The following is a 19803-nucleotide window of genomic DNA, read 5'->3' as shown; positions in this document are numbered from 1 at the left end:
ATATCGGACGCGCACAACAAAACATGGAAACAACAACGGTATCATATGAATTGCTAGGAAACAACCTGATAAAAACAGACAAGGAAAAGGATATTGGTGTAACGGTAGATACAGAACTTACCTTTGAAAACCACATCAGCGAGAAAGTTAAAAAGTCTAACCAATTTTTTGGACTTTTAAGAAGAACATTCAGTTTCATGGATATAAAAACTTTCCTTTTGTTATACAAGAGTTTGGTACGATCACAGCTGGATTACGCTAGTTCGGTTTGGGCTCCGTGGAAGGCAAAAGATATTGATAGATTAGAGGCAGTACAACGACGAGCAACCAAATGTTTACCAGGAATGAGCGACCTATCATATACAGAAAGGCTTAAGCAATTAAAGATTCCAACAATATCGTACAGACGGGCTAGAGGAGATATGATCGAAGTCTACAAAATGTTAAGCGGCATATATGACAAAGAATCTTGCGGCTTCATAAAACTATGGAAGGACATGGCAAAACGGCACAGCGGCCGAGGAAATTCAAAGATGCTATTTCCGCAACAATCAAGGACAACGCTGAGAAGCAAAACCTTCGCCATTAGAACTGTAAAAATATGGAACAGTCTCCCGGAAGAAGTTGTAACTGCTCAAAATATAAACACTTTCAAAAATAGATTAGATGAAATATGGAAAACCCAGGACATTTTATATGATTATAAGGCAACCATAACTAGAAATGAACTTTAAACACAAATTGTAGAATACTAAGAGAGTCCAGTGTAGAGGAACTTATTCTGTTCCTGTACTGGAAAATAACTATAACTAACTATAATAAAACGTCGGAACGTATACAGTTTTGATCAAGTCAGAATTGTGCGATTTCACAGAAAGTACTGTATGGACATGTATTAACGAGGACAGTTTTACATACTGACAGACAGATCCTAAACGGGCCCTTTATATATTGACCCAAAACATAAAGCACTTACGACAAATCACTAACACCGTGTCCTTCGGATGGGACTTAAAAAAAACAATTTGCACGAGAAATATCCCTCTGTTTTTTTTGTTTTTTTTTTTGTTTTTGTTTTTTTTGTTTTGTTTGTTTTATAAAGAGTAGGTGTGATAACGTCGGCCCAGATGATTCTTAGGCCAATACCTATCATTTTAGTGTATGTTTTATGCATTGGTTACACCATAGTTTACGAGTTCTTCAGGATATAACCCACAAGGCACGGAGTGCCGCGTGGGTTATACCTGAAGAACGAGGAAACTATTGTGTAACCTACTTGTATCATAGATGTGACATATTTCTTTCATCGAGAACACTGATCAATTATCTACAATGTTAAAATGTACACTGAACTTGGGTTGGCGTGGGAATCTTTCACTCCTGGGTTGGTGATGCCTACTTTATTCTGATTGGCTACTTATTGTGTCAATCCAAAGTTGATGATTCACATTGACATGCCTATTTGAAAATGATTGGCTATTTCTTCTGTCAATCCTGAGTTGGTTTTGATTTTTGATTTATCATTCTATTTTTTAAATTTTGGTTTACATTTTTAGCCACCCACTCACATTTTTATGCCAAGAACGCTGTTTTAAAATGTCGCATTTTGTAAAGACTTCGATGACTTGGACGACGTTACACTGTCACAAGTTCTGGACAGATATGAAATATTTGAAAGTTTGGATTTAGAGGACTATGATTCCTTTGGAAGTTTTAACATAGAATTACCCAAAGAAGGACCGGAACCCACAGAAAACACAAAATCACGTTTCGGACCGCCTGTTGATTCGGATCAAATACACGACTTTATAAATTCAAAGGAAAACAGAAATACCAGAAAAAAAACACATACTGGGCAATACGAGCGGGAAGAATGGACAAAAAGCAGTGGAGATGTCCCTGGCCTTCTTACCATGAATAAGTTACAGCCGAGCCATTATCTAGTATGCTTTGTGATAGAATGACGGCGACAGGACGGAACAGAATATCCAGGTAACAGGACAGGACTGAACAGAATATCCAGGTAACAGTCTTTAACAGCTGGTGTCAGGATTACTGAGATATTCAAGAGAGAACGCTGTGATCAGCATGAATTATTTGGATACAGGAGATATAAGATTCCAAGGTTTTCTGAAAACGCTGGACGCAAGGATGAAAGATTAGACATCCCATGGAATCGGTGGTAGGAAAAGGGAAACTTATCAAATTTCTCCGGAAAATGAAAACGTATTGTGGGGAAAAGAACAGTTAGGGGGTAAGTCGTCCCAATCTTTGTTAAACACTGTCTTTCGTTACAACTGTAAACTATTTGGTTTGCGTGGAATGGATGAGCATCGTATGAAAGGCCGTTCATGTCAAAAACGAGATACATTTAACGCGTTAGCATTTAACGCGTTAAACATAACATTTAACGCGTTAAAACTAGTTTTAACGCGTTAAGCACTTTTTAAAACGCGTTATATCTTAACGCGTAAAGCTTTAACGCGTTAAATAGTTTGGTTTGTTTTTGTTTAACGTCCTATTAACAGCCAGTGTCATTTAAGGACGTGCGAGGTTTTGGAGGTGGAGGAAAGCCGGAGTACCCGGAGAAAAACCAACGGCCAACAGTCAGTACCTGGCGACTGCCCTACGTAGGTTTCGAACTCGCAACCCAGAGGTGGAGGGCTAGTGATAAAGTGTCGGGACACCTTAACCACTCGGCCACCGCGGCCCCGATAAATGGTTAAATGTAGTTATCATTTAGCGCGTTAAAGACAGTTTTATCACGTTCATAATCATTTTAACACGTTAAATCTTAACGCGTTAAACTTTATCAGATTAACCAATCAGTTGCACCCTTGCATATCAGCATTCGGGTGAAAGTTCTTCAGGGAGGCGGGAAAATATGGAGGCTTCGAGGAGAGAGGTTCGGGCAGTAGTACAAGAATGCCTTGGGGCTGTGCCAAGACAATCCCTCAGTTCCGTCAGCGATATTGTCAGTGGACATGTATAAATTATTTGACAATGATTATTTGTCCAAAAAATGAAGAGTCAACGTATGACTACTACGTGTGAATCCCGATGTCGGCGTTGGATTTGTTTTGGTCTGCAGATGTTTTTTTATTTTATTTCAAACAGTTTAATGACAGAATATTACAGTACGCGTTGACAGAATATCAACACGTCAAAGAGAACGTTGATATCTCTGAAAACCGATTTAAACAGAGACCCTATCAAAATAATAAATTTGTGCAATGAATCAACAATTGTTTTCCTCTTTCATTGTGCTTCATTCTTTTGGTCATGTGTGTATTCATGAAGGTCTGTAAGATACATTGTTTTATCCTGCAACTGCCACCGCATTGTCGGAATACACCCACCGTATATATTTTTGCTGTATACAGCACTCACCGACACGAAGGTGGCATTTTGTTCAGTGATTTGGTAGTTTTGTCATCTTTGAACATTGATGAGATAATACAGAACATCTCACAATATACCATGTTATAAATGCAGTTTACAGAAAACGAGATGTAGAGACTGTATTTATCACTCCAAAATCCATCAGCCTACTACAAGTAGGCCTACTTGTCGATAGTTCGTCTATCTGGTCGGCTGCCATGGCAACATTGATGACAGTAAATATTCCTACAACTGGCAAATATAAACACACGATTAGAATCTAAATATAAAAGTAAAAAGTAGTAAATTATTAAAAAAAAAAACAACAACAATAATTACGATAGCAATAGCTGACGGCAGAAAGCTGGCTCTGGCAACCATACTGTTAGTCCTTTAAATACATAGAAGATATATGATACAGGGAATTCGATTGGTCTGTTATTTTAGTCATTTTAACGCGTTAAAACAAAAACTACGACTTTTAATTTATGATACAAGTATTAACTGAAATTAACAAGGATTCCTGAATTATCTTCTCCCTCCACCTTCGCTAGCTTAGACGTTGCTGCTATAAAAGTTAGGACTCTTTCGAATCTGGGAGTCGTTTTCAAAATAAAAATACCAGCATAGTTAGAAAGGCGACTCCCTTGTCTTCCACCCAGCTCTCTCTTTCAACTCCAGCTTTATTCTCGTCAGTTGAAGAGCCGCAAGGCCGTAATAGCGGACGTAGAAACCCGTTAAATAAATAAATACATTGTCTTACAACAGCAAACATGCAGAGGACATCACTCGTGATCAGCACCACATCCAACATGATCTACAGTCATTTAACCCTGATCCCGTTTATCTTTCAATTAACCAATTACTGATGATTCCGCTCATTAGGAGTCTGTCCGCGCCCCATAGTTTTGTTTTCACAAACAAATTGCGGTATTTTTCTCGATTCGCTACCATTAATTATCGCGTGCTTTGGACATTGTTTTTATGTATCTCCCACGCCCTTGAATCCCACAATTTATCTTGATTGTTTTCGGCCGTACTAATTATTCTCTCTGATAACGTGTACCTACAATTGTATTGATAGCATATAGGCAACTTAACGCTACACTTGTATAATGATATTTCGTACCATATTTTGTAGCCTGTCGTGATTGTTGTGTATTGTCATCCATTAACGGTTAAATGTCAGTATCGGATAAAAATACAGTAAAAGAGATTAAAACACTGTGCTATATATACAAAGAAAACGTGATAATTTATCTACATGTGTATTTATTCACGTCAAAAATATTTTATCAAACTACTATGAGATTCTCGATCTGGAAACGTTTATTTGTATCTAAATAATTCCAACTAATCCGTATTGTATGATGTACGTTGGTAGGGGTCTGGATTTTTTTACATTCTTTAACAGACCATTTTACACAGTTCTTATAGCCAATCAAAAACGGTGTTAAAAACGCTGTCGACATATTTTACCATGTAACAGATTTTTAGCGAAGAGATGTGGTTTTAAATGGATTGGATGATAACATTGATGAAATCATGCAAATTTGAACAATAAAATATCAGTAACATAAAACAAACGGATATGCTCATCCTGCACCTGCGTTTTCTTTCTTCTTTAAAAAAAAAAAAAAATGTTTGACCAAAGAAGCAAAAATATTCAATTATGTTTGTGTGAAAAAGAAAAAAAAAGTTTCGTTTTACTAGAATTGATTTTTTTTATATAAGAAACGCGTGAAATGTCATACACGTGACGTGTTATGCATGTGAATGTTTTATCACGTTTTATCAAGTGTATATATAACCCCCACTAAATACCGTAACACGTGTAGAGGTTTTCTCCTTTGAGGTTGACTCCTTTTCATAGGATATTTATAAAATAACTCTTCAAGTTTTTGTTGTAGTGAACGGGTTTAATGGCATATGGCATTATCAAGAATAAACATTCACTATTTAAAAAAAAAAAAAAAAAAAAAATACATATTATCTTGACCATTGCGCGACAGAACTTCTGTTACAAAGCATCATCAAGACTTTCAAGAAAGACTAAAAATGTTGTCTTTATGAACCTACATCTCTCGAAACACTGATATGTAGTCATTTTCCATGTCAGCTGACGACATCTATCGCGAAAAACATGTTGGGAACAAGCGCTCGAATAAGAATATGTGAGGAAACACGAATATTTCTCTTTACAGACTTGTAATATTGTACTCTTGGTCACGTTTCGAGAAAAGATCGAGGTAAGCGGCTGAGTTAAGAGTAAATCCGATTCACAAGAACATGGATGCTTTGATGTTTAAACATAATGCACCATTGGCATATCTAAGGGTAAAATTAAAGGCATTTACATGGCCTATCCTACATGTTCCAATAAGCTCTTTGATATCTTTCAGCCTCGTTTTAAAACAAAAACCAAGTTAGCCATCGGAGGGCATAATTTCCTTCCCTGGGTACCATTTCTACGATTTTGACTTCGCTATATTCCTTTCTCTTGTGTTAAACAAAGTACGCTACATAAGTTTAGCTTAAGAATATATTCACCTTACTTGGACATATATCTAGAATACATCTAGAAATCCTTGTTAGTAAACTAAATATAACGTCACCCATCCAAGAGCTGACCACGCTCGACGTTGCTTAACTTTGGTACACAGAAATAAAACAACACTCAACCGCACAGCCACAAAAGCTACAGTGTAGCTATTGGACCATGCAGCTGAAATGCTCATATCCATGAACCATCACATTACCCTCTTCGCCGATAAGCTTCGTCCCGAGGATTCCCTTGGTTCAACCTGACATCCTCAGCAAACACAACTGTCCATCTTGTTGTTATAGCGGTGCCGCCTCATGACCAGACCCCCTAGTCACCAACAAGTCTCCAGGAACATTGCACTTTCCATGCTGTCCGAGGGTACCCTACAAGATACCAGGCCCGTTCGCTGTCACCATGCTGTCCGAGGGCACCCTACAAGATACCAGGCCCGTTCGCTGTCACCAAATATCTGGATCATGTAAATGCTTCACAGACAGCATGTATCATTCATTGGGTTTTATTCCAATTAAGGCCAAGTGCGATATGTTTATCCACTTATGCTAAAATCTATGTGTTTGTACATTAGATTTTAATTTCCTTTATTATTGAGAATAGGTCATGAAATAAGAATTCAAAACCGTAGGCCTTCAATCTTTCTGTTATCAAATAAACTATCGTCTCTAGATTCTCAGCTTATTTGGCAATATTCGAAAATCTGTTGGGTTTTTTTCTCTCAAAAATATTCATCAGTAATGATGATACAAATACAAAATATAAAAGGTTTTAAAAACACTTGCGTTGTATCAACCTTTGTTATTTGTTTGTTTTGTTTTGTTTTTATTGTTTAGGTAATATGACCCCTTTGTGAAAAATATGTTCACTGCTCTGGTAATTTATTGATTTGTGCATACCCCTGAAAGTATTACTTCAAAACCTCATTATTTTCGATACACTAATTAAAAGAAGTTTATATCCGGTGTTCCGACAATCATTCTCTGACGTTGAACGTGATTAAAACAACATATACATGTAAAATGAATTTAAAGTGAAATGTACAAAATTAACACATTAATTTTAATTCACATAACTTGTTTTCTCCTACTTCCGGGGAACATTATTACCAAAAATCTATTTAATGAGTTTCGTTTTTTTTTTAATCATAAAAGCCGAACAACAAAAAAAAACAACAGTGAAAATGATAAGAATATTTGCAATACAATATACATGTACGTATAACAATCGTACACGTGACATATTATGCACGTGAATCTCTTATCACGTATGACCGGTTATGTACAGTTCATCTAAGATATGGTGTCATTCTTATAGATATTGTTGAGATTATTCGTGGAGATACGGTTATCTCGATATCAGGGTATATATCATTACTGATCTATTACTGGGTGTATCTATCTATATTTCACACGCGATGTGTCAAATCCGATTCATCTATGTATATAACGCCCACTAAATACCCTAGTTAGCACGTGTTGTCTCCATTTGTTGTCTCCATTTCAAAGGATAAATATCAAATGTTTTTGTTTTCGTTGAAGAAAACGGATTTAGTGCCATAACCAAGAGAGCACACTCATATTTCCCCCAAAAATGTTCCTGGCTGACGATTTAACGACAGACTCATTGTTACAAAGCAGCATCACGACCTCCAGGAGCGACTGGAATCGTTGTAGTTGGTGTAAACCACGTGCTGCTCGCGGAAATACAGCAAACATTTCTGTCCATTATAATATAGTCATAGATTGAAAAGTATTCCAAGAAGCTGAATTGTAGTTTTGATAAGAAACTTTATTAATACAACATATCGCTGTAATTTGTGATAGTAATGGAAAATAAATGAAATTTTAGGAAATAAAATAATTTGATATCGAAAAGATGGGGGCATATTTTCGGCTTTATGAAATTTATTTCAGAAAATAATATTACTGTTCTTAAAAAAAAGGCTGTGAAGTTATAACGGCACAGTAATATAAACGTTTTTTGTTATTAATAAAAAATACTCTCGAGGTTCTAATACTGCACAGAAACTGTGCTAATGACTACCAAGGTCGACAATATTAGATTTAAAAGCGCCTGCATAGAGACCTCTGTTCCATACAGCAATCACTTTTGGTACTAACTGCGTATTATACTGAAACCTAAAGACAATTCAATTGTCGGCAAATAAAAATATAAGAATATTAAATAAACTTCAAAATTTCAAATGCATACGTTTACACACCAATTTCTTTCGATATTCAAGCTTGTTGAGTACGTTGACTGTACACCTACAGTAACCAACAATGTCTTTGTTCATCTAATTATAATCGGGTGGAATGCTGTACTATGGAGTCCAGCTTCTGATATTAAATAACGTTGGGATTGAGATTAGTAATAATATTCCTGGACGCCATATTTAAATGATCTTATCAATTACGACGACGTGAAACACCAAGAAAACAAACGAAATTTGTCACTATGGTAACGTATCATAATTTTATTCACCTTCACTGTTCTCGTACGCTTTTCAGTAACCATGGTTTATTTCAATCGGTGGTTAAAGTAATTGATTTAATGGAAATTGATATGACGAACTTCCTGTGACATCACAGATATTATTTGTTGATTTACCTGTCGATTCAGGACCCCGGCTAACTCACACTTTTCAAACCAATCATGAGTTTGGCAGTGGTTTTTCACAACAATACGCTCGAACTATTGTTTGGTGACGTCACCATTTAAGATATGAAACGACTTGTAGCAGCATCAAGCAAGTGTTGACGTATAGCTAGCCACATTTTGATCCAGGTTTGGCATCAGCTGATAAATTCACGTAATAGATAACAGATTTTGTAAACAAATAAAATTGGCCAATAACCATGACGCATGCTTGATGACACCTACGAGTTCAGCTTAGCGATCTTGACTTTAGATGGAATGATTAATGCTTGTCATATCAGGAGAAAATTATTTGTGATTTATAATTATTTACATCATTTCATTACGATCGCTCGTGGTCCATGTTGCTAGGAAACGAACTTTGGAGCATAGCGTGCAGCGTTTTGAGCGTCATAGTTCATCCCTGATAATACTACATAATAAATTGAAATCCTATTAGGACATTCTAAATATAATTATTAATCAATGGTGATAAGGAGGGATCCGCGTACATCGAAAGTAAGATTCCGTTATAACCGTTCAAATCGTTTCAATCACTGTTTACGGCCAGGATCATAAGTACAGGATACTAATGTCATTGCTAAAGTTAGAAAATAACTATTTCTCTAGGAAATAAGCACATAAGCTTTCCAATTGAAAACATTTGAATAAAGGAACGTTCGTTATAGTAAGGACGGAGAGTCACTGATGTTAGGGAACGTTCGTTATAATGGGGACGGAGTGTTACTGATGTTAGGGAACGTTCGTTATACTGGGGACGGAGAGTTACTGATGTTAGGGAACGTTCGTTATACTAGGGACGGAGAGTAACTGATGTTAGGGAACGTTCGTTATACTGAGGACGGAGATTAACTGATGTTAGGGAACGTTCGTTATACTGAGGACGGAGAGTAACTGATGTTAGGGAACGTTCGTTATACTGAGGACGGAGAGTAACTGATGTTAGGGAACGTTCGTTATACTGAGGACGGAGAGTAACCGATGTTAGGGAACGTTCGTTATACTGAGGACGGAGAGTTACTGATGTTAGGGAACGTTCGTTATACTGAGGACGGAGAGTAACTGATGTTAGGGAACGTTCGTTATACAGAGGACGGAGAGTTACTGATGTTAGGGAACGTTCGTTATACTGAGGACGGAGAGTAACTGATGTTAGGGAACGTTCGTTATACAAAGGACGGAGAGTTACTGATGTTAGGGAACGTTCGTTATACAAAGGACGGAGAGTTACTGATGTTAGGGAACGTTCGTTATACTGAGGACAGAGAGTAACTGATGTTAGGGAACGTTCGTTATACTGAGGACGGAGAGTAACTGATGTTAGGGAACGTTCGTTATACTGGGGACGGAGAGTAACTGATGTTAGGGAACGTTCGTTATACAAAGGACGGAGAGTTACTGATGTTAGGGAACGTTCGTTATACTGAGGACGGAGAGTAACTGATGTTAGGGAACGTTCGTTATACTGAGGACGGAGAGTTACTGATGTTAGGGAACGTTCATTATACTGAGGACGGAGAGTAACTGATGTTAGGGAACGTTCGTTATAGTAAGGACGGAGAGTAACTGATGTTAGGGAACGTTCGTTATACTGGGGACGGAGAGTCACTGATGTTAGGGAACGTTCGTTATACTGAGGACGGAGAGTAACTGATTTTAGGGAACGTTCGTTATACTAAGGACGGAGAGTAACTGATGTTAGGGAACGTTCGTTATACTGAGGACGGGGAGTTACTGATGTTGGGGAACGTTCGTTATACTGAGGACGGAGAGTTACTGATGTTAGGGAACGTTCGTTATATTGAGGACGGAGAGTTACTGATGTTAGGGAACGTTCGTTATACTAAGGACGGAGAGTAACTGATGTTAGGGAACGTTCGTTATACTATAAGGATGGAGAGTCGCTGATGTTAGGGAACGTTCGTTATAGTAAGGAAGGAGAGTAACTGATGTTAGGTAACGTTCGTTATACTGAGGACGGAGAGTTACTGATGTTAGGGAACGTTCGTTATACTGAGGACGGAGAGTTACTGATGTTAGGGAACGTTCGTTATACTAAGGAAGGAGAGTAACTGATGTTAGGGATCGTTCGTTATACTGAGGACGGAGAGTAACTGATGTTAGGGAACGTTCGTTATACTGAGGACGGAGAGTAACTGATGTTAGGGAACGTTCGTTATACTGAGGACGGAGAGTTACTGATGTTAGGGAAAGTTCGTTATACTAAGGACGGAGAGTAACTGATGTTACGGAACGTTCGTTATACTATAAGGACGGAGAGTCGCTGATGTTAGGGAACGTTCGTTATACTAAGGACGGAGAGTAACTGATGTTAGGGAACGTTCGTTATACTGAGGACGGGGAGTTACTGATGTTGGGGAACGTTCGTTATACTGAGGAGGGAGAGTTACTGATGTTAGGGAACGTTCGTTATATTGAGGACAGAGAGTTACTGATGTTAGGGAATGTTCGTTATACTAAGGACGGAGAGTAACTGATGTTAGGGAACGTTCGTTATACTATAAGGACGGAGAGTCGCTGATGTTAGGGAACGTTCGTTATACTAAGGACGGAGAGTAACTGATGTTAGGGAACGTTCGTTATACTGAGGACGGGGAGTTACTGATGTTGGGGAACGTTCGTTATACTGAGGAGGGAGAGTTACTGATGTTAGGGAACGTTTGTTATATTGAGGACAGAGAGTTACTGATGTTAGGGAATGTTCGTTATACTAAGGACGGAGAGTAACTGATGTTAGGGAACGTTCGTTATACTATAAGGACGGAGAGTTACTGATTTTAGGGAACGTTCGTTATAGTAAGGAAGGAGAGTAACTGATGTTAGTTAACGTTCGTTATACTAAGGACGGAGAGTAACTAATGTTAGGGAACGTTCGTTATACTGAGGACGGAGAGTAACTGATGTTAGGGAACGTTCGTTTTACTGAGGACGGAGAGTAACTGATGTTAGGGAACGTTCGTTATACTGAGGACGGAGAGTTACTGATGTTAGGGAACGTTGGTTATACTGAGGACGAAGAGTAACTGATGTTAGGGAACGTTCGTTATACTGATGACGGAGAGTAACTGATGTTAGGGAACGTTCGTTATAGTAAGGAAGGAGAGTAACTGATGTTAGGGAACGTTCGTTATACTGATGACGGAGAGTTACTGATGTTAGGGAACGTTCGTTATACTTAGGACGGAGAGTTACTGATGTTAGGGAACGTTCGTTTTACTGAGAACGGAGAGTAACTGATGTTAGGGAACGTTCGTTATACTGAGGACGGAGAGTTACTGATGTTAGGTAACGTTCGTTATACAGAGGACGGGGAGTTACTGATGTTAGGGAACGTTCGTTATACTGAGGACGGGGAGTTACTGATGTTAGGGAACGTTCGTTAAACTAAGGACGGAGAGTTACTGATGTTAGGGAACCTTCGTTATACTGAGGACGGAGAGTAACTGATGTTAGGGAACGTTCGTTATACTGAGGACGGAAAGTTACTGATGTTAGGGAACGTTCGTTATACTGAGGACGGAGAGTAACTGATGTTAGGGAACGTTCGTTATACTAAGGACGGAGAGTTACTGATGTTGGGGAACGTTCGTTATACAGAGGACGGAGAGTCACTGATGTTGGGGAACGTTCGTTATACTAAGGACGGAGAGTTACTGATGTTGGGGAACGTTCGTTATACAGAGGACGGAGAGTCACTGATGTTGGGAAACGTTCGTTATACTAAGGATGGAGAGTAACTGATGTTAGGGAACGTTCGTTACACAGAGGACGGAGAGTAACTGATGTTAGGGAACGTTCGTTATACTGGGGACGGAGAGTTACTTTTGTTGTATTTATGTATTTTTCCGGGATGGATACAGTACTTTCATACAGATTTACAATAAAATGTATCTATTTCAATCACACTTACATGTATAAACTAGTACCGTAGAAATAATCAACGAAGGCAATACTTATTTTGATAAACTAGAAGATATTTCTCATGACGCAATTAGGTCGTATTTGGAACACGTCTGCAATAACGCTAATACACACAAAAAAAGTGAAACAATACATTTCGTTTATATTGGTCTATTGCTTTGGTTTTGAATCTACTTGTGAATGCTGAAAAAAAATGTTTCAATATTTCATTTTACCATTTAAAACGATATATATAGAAAGAAGTTTAAAGACCTCAAAGTTGTCATTTTTAATCGTGTCCATCCTTCTCGGATATAACTGCCAATACACTGCGTACGTACTCTTGTTTCCACGTGTATTTTTGTATAAATCCTTGGTAGGCATGGTACAAGTTCATGATCAATGGCTATATATGTTTGGCACAAAACAGATGGGAAACACTGAAATATTTAAATGATGAAGCACTACACTTAACGTACCATCATAGCCGCACCTGACAACTTTTTCTCCAATAACAGCCATTTTGTCCATCCTCTTTGGATGAGTTGTACATATGTCATTCTTTCTGTTATCTCCATGTGTGCGTTACCGCACATTGCTTTTCATCCGGAAGTTCATTTTCCTCTATCAGTTCTTTTCGTCCTGAGTCAGTTGCTCAGAATGATGTCTCTAGCGTGTTACTTAAGATCACTGTTGCTGTCGGTCAAGCCTGGACTCTATCGCCCGTTGTGTATTAAAACTCCGAGTTCATTGTATGGTCCGAGTGACTTGAAACTCCTCCAAATCTAATGAAATTATCAAACAATGCTTACTACAGTAATATCGTTCTCTGTATAAGACGAACGCCATGCTGTATTCTGTATCGTGTCTGTGTTTAAATGATTGACCGTTAGGCCAACAAATAAGATAACTGAGTTGGTGTTGGTCGTCGTTGAACTGGTGACGGTCGGCGGGAGGGCTGGCGTGAGTTGGCGTGGGGCTGGTGTGGGTCGACGAGGGGCTGGTGTGGGTCGACGAGGGGCTGGTATCGGTCGGCGAGGTGCTGGTATTGGTCGACGAGGGGCTGGTATCGGTCGGCGAGAAGCTGGTTTAAGTCGAAGTAAGCTCCAGCGTGGCGCAGGCGTGGGTCTCCACTTCTTTCCATCTCTCACTTTCTTGTCGGTCGTGTCGTTGAGGTCTGGATTTACCTCGGTCCGTCTCTTCTTTGATGCTGGCTCCTGGTTGGACAACAAAAGTAAATTCATAAAACGTTGCCATGACTGATATGTCAATAAGATATTACAAATTATTATAAAATTCAATTTGTAAATAAGATGATAACCTACTGTAGTCGATGAATTACATATTTTTTCATGACGCAATCGACTGTTGCTGTAAGCAAATTCTTTTCTGCATATAGAGCACGGAAATTTCCTTTTCTGGTGAACACTTTCCAGATGAATTGTCATATTTTGTTTTGTCTTGAAGCAATTCCAACACACAGGACATAGGAGGGGGTCCGAGCTGTATACAGATAAAACAGTTAATTTATATCACTGTGTTTTGCATTGCGCTATTAAACAATAATAGCTCATAACCAGTGTTAAACAAGCAAACATATCTAATGTCCGTCAATCAAGGAGTTAGTCATATCAGTTCTAGTTTTTAACCATTGAATAGATTTCACAAAAAAATTGGGGCGCGTGCTAATTTGGTTGATTTTGTTTTAGGTAGTTGCCATAGTTCCCATCCGCTTAAATAAGGCAGACGGTTAAACTTGTGACGTAATTACTTTTGCAACTGTTAAAATATAAAAATTAATATTAAGAGTCCTAGGATAGAAGAATCATGCTACATGTATCACATTTAAGTTTTACCCTCAGAAAGCGATTTCGCAATATATCGTCCGATCGTATTTAATCGCACATCACACATTTTTTCACACTTTTCTCGGTCGTGGGACCCCATCAGTGTATTGTGCTGTGATATTTATGAGCCGCAATTAAAGCTATAGTTTAAAAAAGGCAGCATCTTAAGATGTTCTTCTCCTTCTCCCCGAATAGGAGATTTTCATTTCAAAATATTTTATTCAATCAAACATTTGAATTAATTTACATATGTACAATATTTTATAATAAAGATAGAATCTGGATTTCAAAATATTTTATTCAATCAAACATTTGAATTAATTTACATATGTACAATATTTTATAATAAAGATAGAATCTGGATATAAAAAAATGGATTGGACAACAGCCTAAGCCTATACAGGTCCTTTCCGTACTTCCGTTATCATAAATATTATAAATAATCTTAATTATATAGTTGTATTTCTAATACATGCATAGATATATATTCTATATGTAAATATGTTTGTTATAAGTTAATGGAGGAAAAGAAAGATCATAATTGAGAGGAAAGTTTTACTCTATAATAGAGAAGATAATGTATTGAAAGTATAACAGAGAAGAGAAAAGGTAAATAACAAAAGTATAGAAAATGTAAAATAGATATAAAAGTAAATAAGGACATAACTCTTACTAGAGTGTGCATCTCTAGGACCCGTGTTGTATGAATTGATTAACAGGCATGCAGTCACCGTGGCATGTACAAAAGATGGAGAGTCAAAGATATTAACCATTCGTTTAGATACAGATAGAAAATATAAAAACGTCTAACATGTTTTACGTGTAACATAAGCTCTGAAGAGTTTTTATTCGACATAAGTAACGTTCCTTAAGATGCCTCTTATCTACGACAAAAGTGATTAGGATTGAAAACAAGACTTTATTATACAATGTATTCTCTGTGCATTATGCAGCACTGTTCTCTACAGGGACGTACATATGTACGTGTATCTGTCGGGTCATTGTTCTAGAGTTCAAACAAAACTATATAAACCGTTAACATGTTAAATCAAAACCACATATGTAATAAGCGATTTCAAACGTGTAAGCCTATTGATAAGAAATAACAGTATATGAATAATAGCAGTTACGTATACGATAGTGTAAAATATGAAAAACGCTAACCATACCATTAAAAACAAAAACTTTACTTTAACCACACAGTAGGAAAACAATAAAACCTACCATAATCATGTACTATCTGGAATAAAAACATACCGTTCTTCTGTGTGAAAAGCTTCGTCTTGTGTCCTTATCAGGGGGTAATTATGGAGAGAGTAAGTTGTCGCCCAGTCCGCTAATCCATCTGAACCAACCAGACACATTATCATCCTCCATACTTCTCTTAAACAAGTAAATTCTTTAAAAGTTAAATCATTTACTAAATGTATTTTTTTAACAACACAAACGTCAACGTTATTGTAGATATCCTCTGCTGATCTTTAGTTGTTTAAAGTTTGCCTCAATTTCGAATTCATTCCTGTGTAGCAGGATTGGTTTTGTTTGTATCTTAACCTCCGTGATCGTCTGTCGGCTTGGCGGCCATGCTGGGAAGTAGGAACTAGCGCCACCTAGTGTTGGTGACGTGGGGTTTTCCCCTAGTTATATTTGGTAACAGGGTACGTGTAGCTTAGCCGGTTCGGGTAGTTAGCTACGTATTACGCGTGTAGCACGGGAAAATACAGACTGGGGGTGGGGCTACTGGGCTATATATTCAGTTTCGCGGGGTTCTCGCCAGTGCTGGCTGAAGTTTGGACCACGGAACTGGTCAGACACTGAGACCCTGCGTGGCGCAACGTATTTCGGTAAGTCTAGTCTTAAATTGTTATTCGGCCTGGGTCGCTAAAATTATGTTTCGGCGTTAGGTTATATTTATCAGCGGTATCTGCTGATTCCCGGCTGAAGTTTAGATAGGAACTGACCGAGAATCACCTGATACCGGCATTTAGTTAGTCTCTTCTAAATTACCGTCGTCTACACTTCAATATATATTATGTCTCCGTCGTCTATGTCCAGTTATGTCCCTTTGTCCGTCGTCTATAGGCATATTAGGGAAACATTTGTAGTCTTGGTCGGGGGGGTTTTCGTTCCATATATGAGTGTAGTATGCGAGTCGGTTGTGATTGTATTTGTAGGCCTTGTATTGTTCCCTGTCATGTAAATAAATATATGTGAATATATCTGCTCGTTGATTGTCTTTGGCAATGTCATGATGCATACCGGGGTGTATATACATGTAGTTACACAGACACACGGAACCCAGTCGTAGGACCTGAGAACCATCCACTATACGAAAACTGTTACACTGGTGCCGTGACCAGGATTTCATCAGTGCTGGGAATATGAAGCTGCCCTATCGAGTTTCCTCCAGGGAGTGTTCATGAGTGGGGAAAGTATCATAAGAGAAGCAGAACGGATATTCCTGACATTTGAGAATTTACTAGCGAACTCTAGTTAAACAAATTTATGGATTAAAATGTGAAGTTTTGTTACAATTTCATTTCAAGTATAGCTTCAATATTACTCATTATATGTACTGGTGAATTGTGTGAATGAAATCGAGTACTAAATTTTAAATGGATATTTCCATTTATTTGAATCGAATACTAGCAGCCATAAAGTTATATAGGGTATAGGTATTATCTACTTTATGCACTGCTTAAATTGCTCTACATTTGGTTATCTTCTATTTCGGAAATGGAACTGGGTACTATGAGTTGTAGTATGCCATTATGTGGGGACTCTATATTATTCATTGTGAATCTATATAAGGAGTCTGTGTATATTTGAGGTGGATACTCTAGTGAGCTGGATTTGGGAGTTGTCATTTCTCTTCTATAGCGTCAGCAATCTTATAAGTGGTTGGTAAACCCAGAGGTTGACTACGGTTCCCTGCCGTAGTAAGTAGTTTTGTTAATTCACGTCTAGTTTGGCACTAGCAGGTTTTGGTAGCCTATATGTGTATCTAGCTTGGTAGGAGTTCTGGAGTATTTAGTTATCATTTTGTTTTGCTGTGGTGGCTTTAGTGGTTATCCCTGATAATCATACGTAATTACATGGAACGTCGATTGTTTATCTTATTTTTTTTCTTTAGGGGGGAGGAAGTTGAGATATATATGTTCATCTAATGGAGGGGTATAACACAGTTCAAATACTTGTTTCCTCATGGGTGTTTATTTTAGTGTATATATTTATATTTATCTAGGGACGATAGCTGTTGTAAGTTATGAGATCATAGAGTTTATTTTTTTTGCAGTCACGAGTTTGTTAATGAAGTGGCTCATTGTTTACTTTTGTAGTTATTTTACGGTTGGATGTCTAGCAAATTAGTTTGATAGTGCATGTGGTTAAGGCTCACATCTACCTAATTTCTATCTTGATATTTTTCTTCAATCCTGCTAGTTAAAATGACCAAGTTTAGTATAGTGTGTATGCTTTTATTCATACCTATCTGTCCAATGTGGTCATTGGTCTTTTTCCAAGGGAGGGCGAGTGTAGCAGGATTGGTTTTGTTTGTATCTTAACCTCCGTGATCGTCTGTCGGCTTGGCGGCCATGCTGGGAAGTAGGAACTAGCGCCACCTAGTGTTGGTGACGTGGGGTTTTCCCCTAGTTATATTTGGTAACAGGGTACGTGTAGCTTAGCCGGTTCGGGTAGTTAGCTACGTATTACGCGTGTAGCACGGGAAAATACAGACTGGGGGTGGGGCTACTGGGCTATATATTCAGTTTCGCGGGGTTCTCGCCAGTGCTGGCTGAAGTTTGGACCACGGAACTGGTCAGACACTGAGACCCTGCGTGGCGCAACGTATTTCGGTAAGTCTAGTCTTAAATTGTTATTCGGCCTGGGTCGCTAAAATTATGTTTCGGCGTTAGATTATATTTATCAGCGGTATCTGCTGATTCCCGGCTGAAGTTTAGATAGGAACTGACCGAGAATCACCTGATACCGGCATTTAGTTAGTCTCTTCTAAATTACCGTCGTCTACACTTCAATATATATTATGTCTCCGTCGTCTATGTCCAGTTATGTCCCTTTGTCCGTCGTCTATAGGCATATTAGGGAAACATTTGTAGTCTTGGTCGGGGGGGTTTTCGTTCCATATATGAGTGTAGTATGCGAGTCGGTTGTGATTGTATTTGTAGGCCTTGTATTGTTCCCTGTCATGTAAATAAATATATGTGAATATATCTGCTCGTTGATTGTCTTTGGCAATGTCATGATGCATACCAGGGTGTATATACATGTAGTTACACAGACACACGGAACCCAGTCGTAGGACCTGAGAACCATCCACTATACGAAAACTGTTACACTGGTGCCGTGACCAGGATTTCATCAGTGCTGGGAATATGAAGCTGCCCTATCGAGTTTCCTCCAGGGAGTGTTCATGAGTGGGGAAAGTATCATAAGAGAAGCAGAACGGATATTCCTGACATTTGAGAATTTACTAGCGAACTCTAGTTAAACAAATTTATGGATTAAAATGTGAAGTTTTGTTACAATTTCATTTCAAGTATAGCTTCAATATTACTCATTATATGTACTGGTGAATTGTGTGAATGAAATCGAGTACTAAATTTTAAATGGATATTTCCATTTATTTGAATCGAATACTAGCAGCCATAAAGTTATATAGGGTATAGGTATTATCTACTTTATGCACTGCTTAAATTGCTCTACATTTGGTTATCTTCTATTTCGGAAATGGAACTGGGTACTATGAGTTGTAGTATGCCATTATGTGGGGACTCTATATTATTCATTGTGAATCTATATAAGGAGTCTGTGTATATTTGAGGTGGATACTCTAGTGAGCTGGATTTGGGAGTTGTCATTTCTCTTCTATAGCGTCAGCAATCTTATAAGTGGTTGGTAAACCCAGAGGTTGACTACGGTTCCCTGCCGTAGTAAGTAGTTTTGTTAATTCACGTCTAGTTTGGCACTAGCAGGTTTTGGTAGCCTATATGTGTATCTAGCTTGGTAGGAGTTCTGGAGTATTTAGTTATCATTTTGTTTTGCTGTGGTGGCTTTAGTGGTTATCCCTGATAATCATACGTAATTACATGGAACGTCGATTGTTTATCTTATTTTTTTTCTTTAGGGGGGAGGAAGTTGAGATATATATGTTCATCTAATGGAGGGGTATAACACAGTTCAAATACTTGTTTCCTCATGGGTGTTTATTTTAGTGTATATATTTATATTTATCTAGGGACGATAGCTGTTGTAAGTTATGAGATCCTAGAGTTTATTTTTTTTGCAGTCACGAGTTTGTTAATGAAGTGGCTCATTGTTTACTTTTGTAGTTATTTTACGGTTGGATGTCTAGCAAATTAGTTTGATAGTGCATGTGGTTAAGGCTCACATCTACCTAATTTCTATCTTGATATTTTT

The 19803-nt window shown here is 38.1% G+C and overlaps 1 protein-coding gene across 1 annotated transcript; it reads right to left on the bottom strand.

Annotated features, from left to right (window-relative positions):
* Positions 1–12693: 12693 nt before the first annotated feature.
* LOC117336502 (zinc finger protein 652-B-like) lies at positions 12694–15846 on the bottom strand. Its single transcript, XM_033897095.1, has 3 exons — positions 15625–15846; positions 13846–14023; positions 12694–13737 (listed from the first exon to the last, which is right to left on the bottom strand). Exons 1-3 carry the CDS (start codon positions 15735–15737, stop codon positions 13318–13320), a joined length of 711 nt encoding a protein of 236 aa, XP_033752986.1. The 5' UTR covers positions 15738–15846; the 3' UTR covers positions 12694–13317.
* Between the last annotated feature and the right edge of the window lie 3957 nt (positions 15847–19803).

The sequence above is a fragment of the Pecten maximus genome, chromosome 10 (assembly GCF_902652985.1).
Source record: "Pecten maximus chromosome 10, xPecMax1.1, whole genome shotgun sequence".
In the NCBI taxonomy this organism is placed as follows: domain Eukaryota; kingdom Metazoa; phylum Mollusca; class Bivalvia; order Pectinida; family Pectinidae; genus Pecten; species Pecten maximus.
This window is presented reverse-complemented; position numbering and strand designations above follow the sequence as displayed.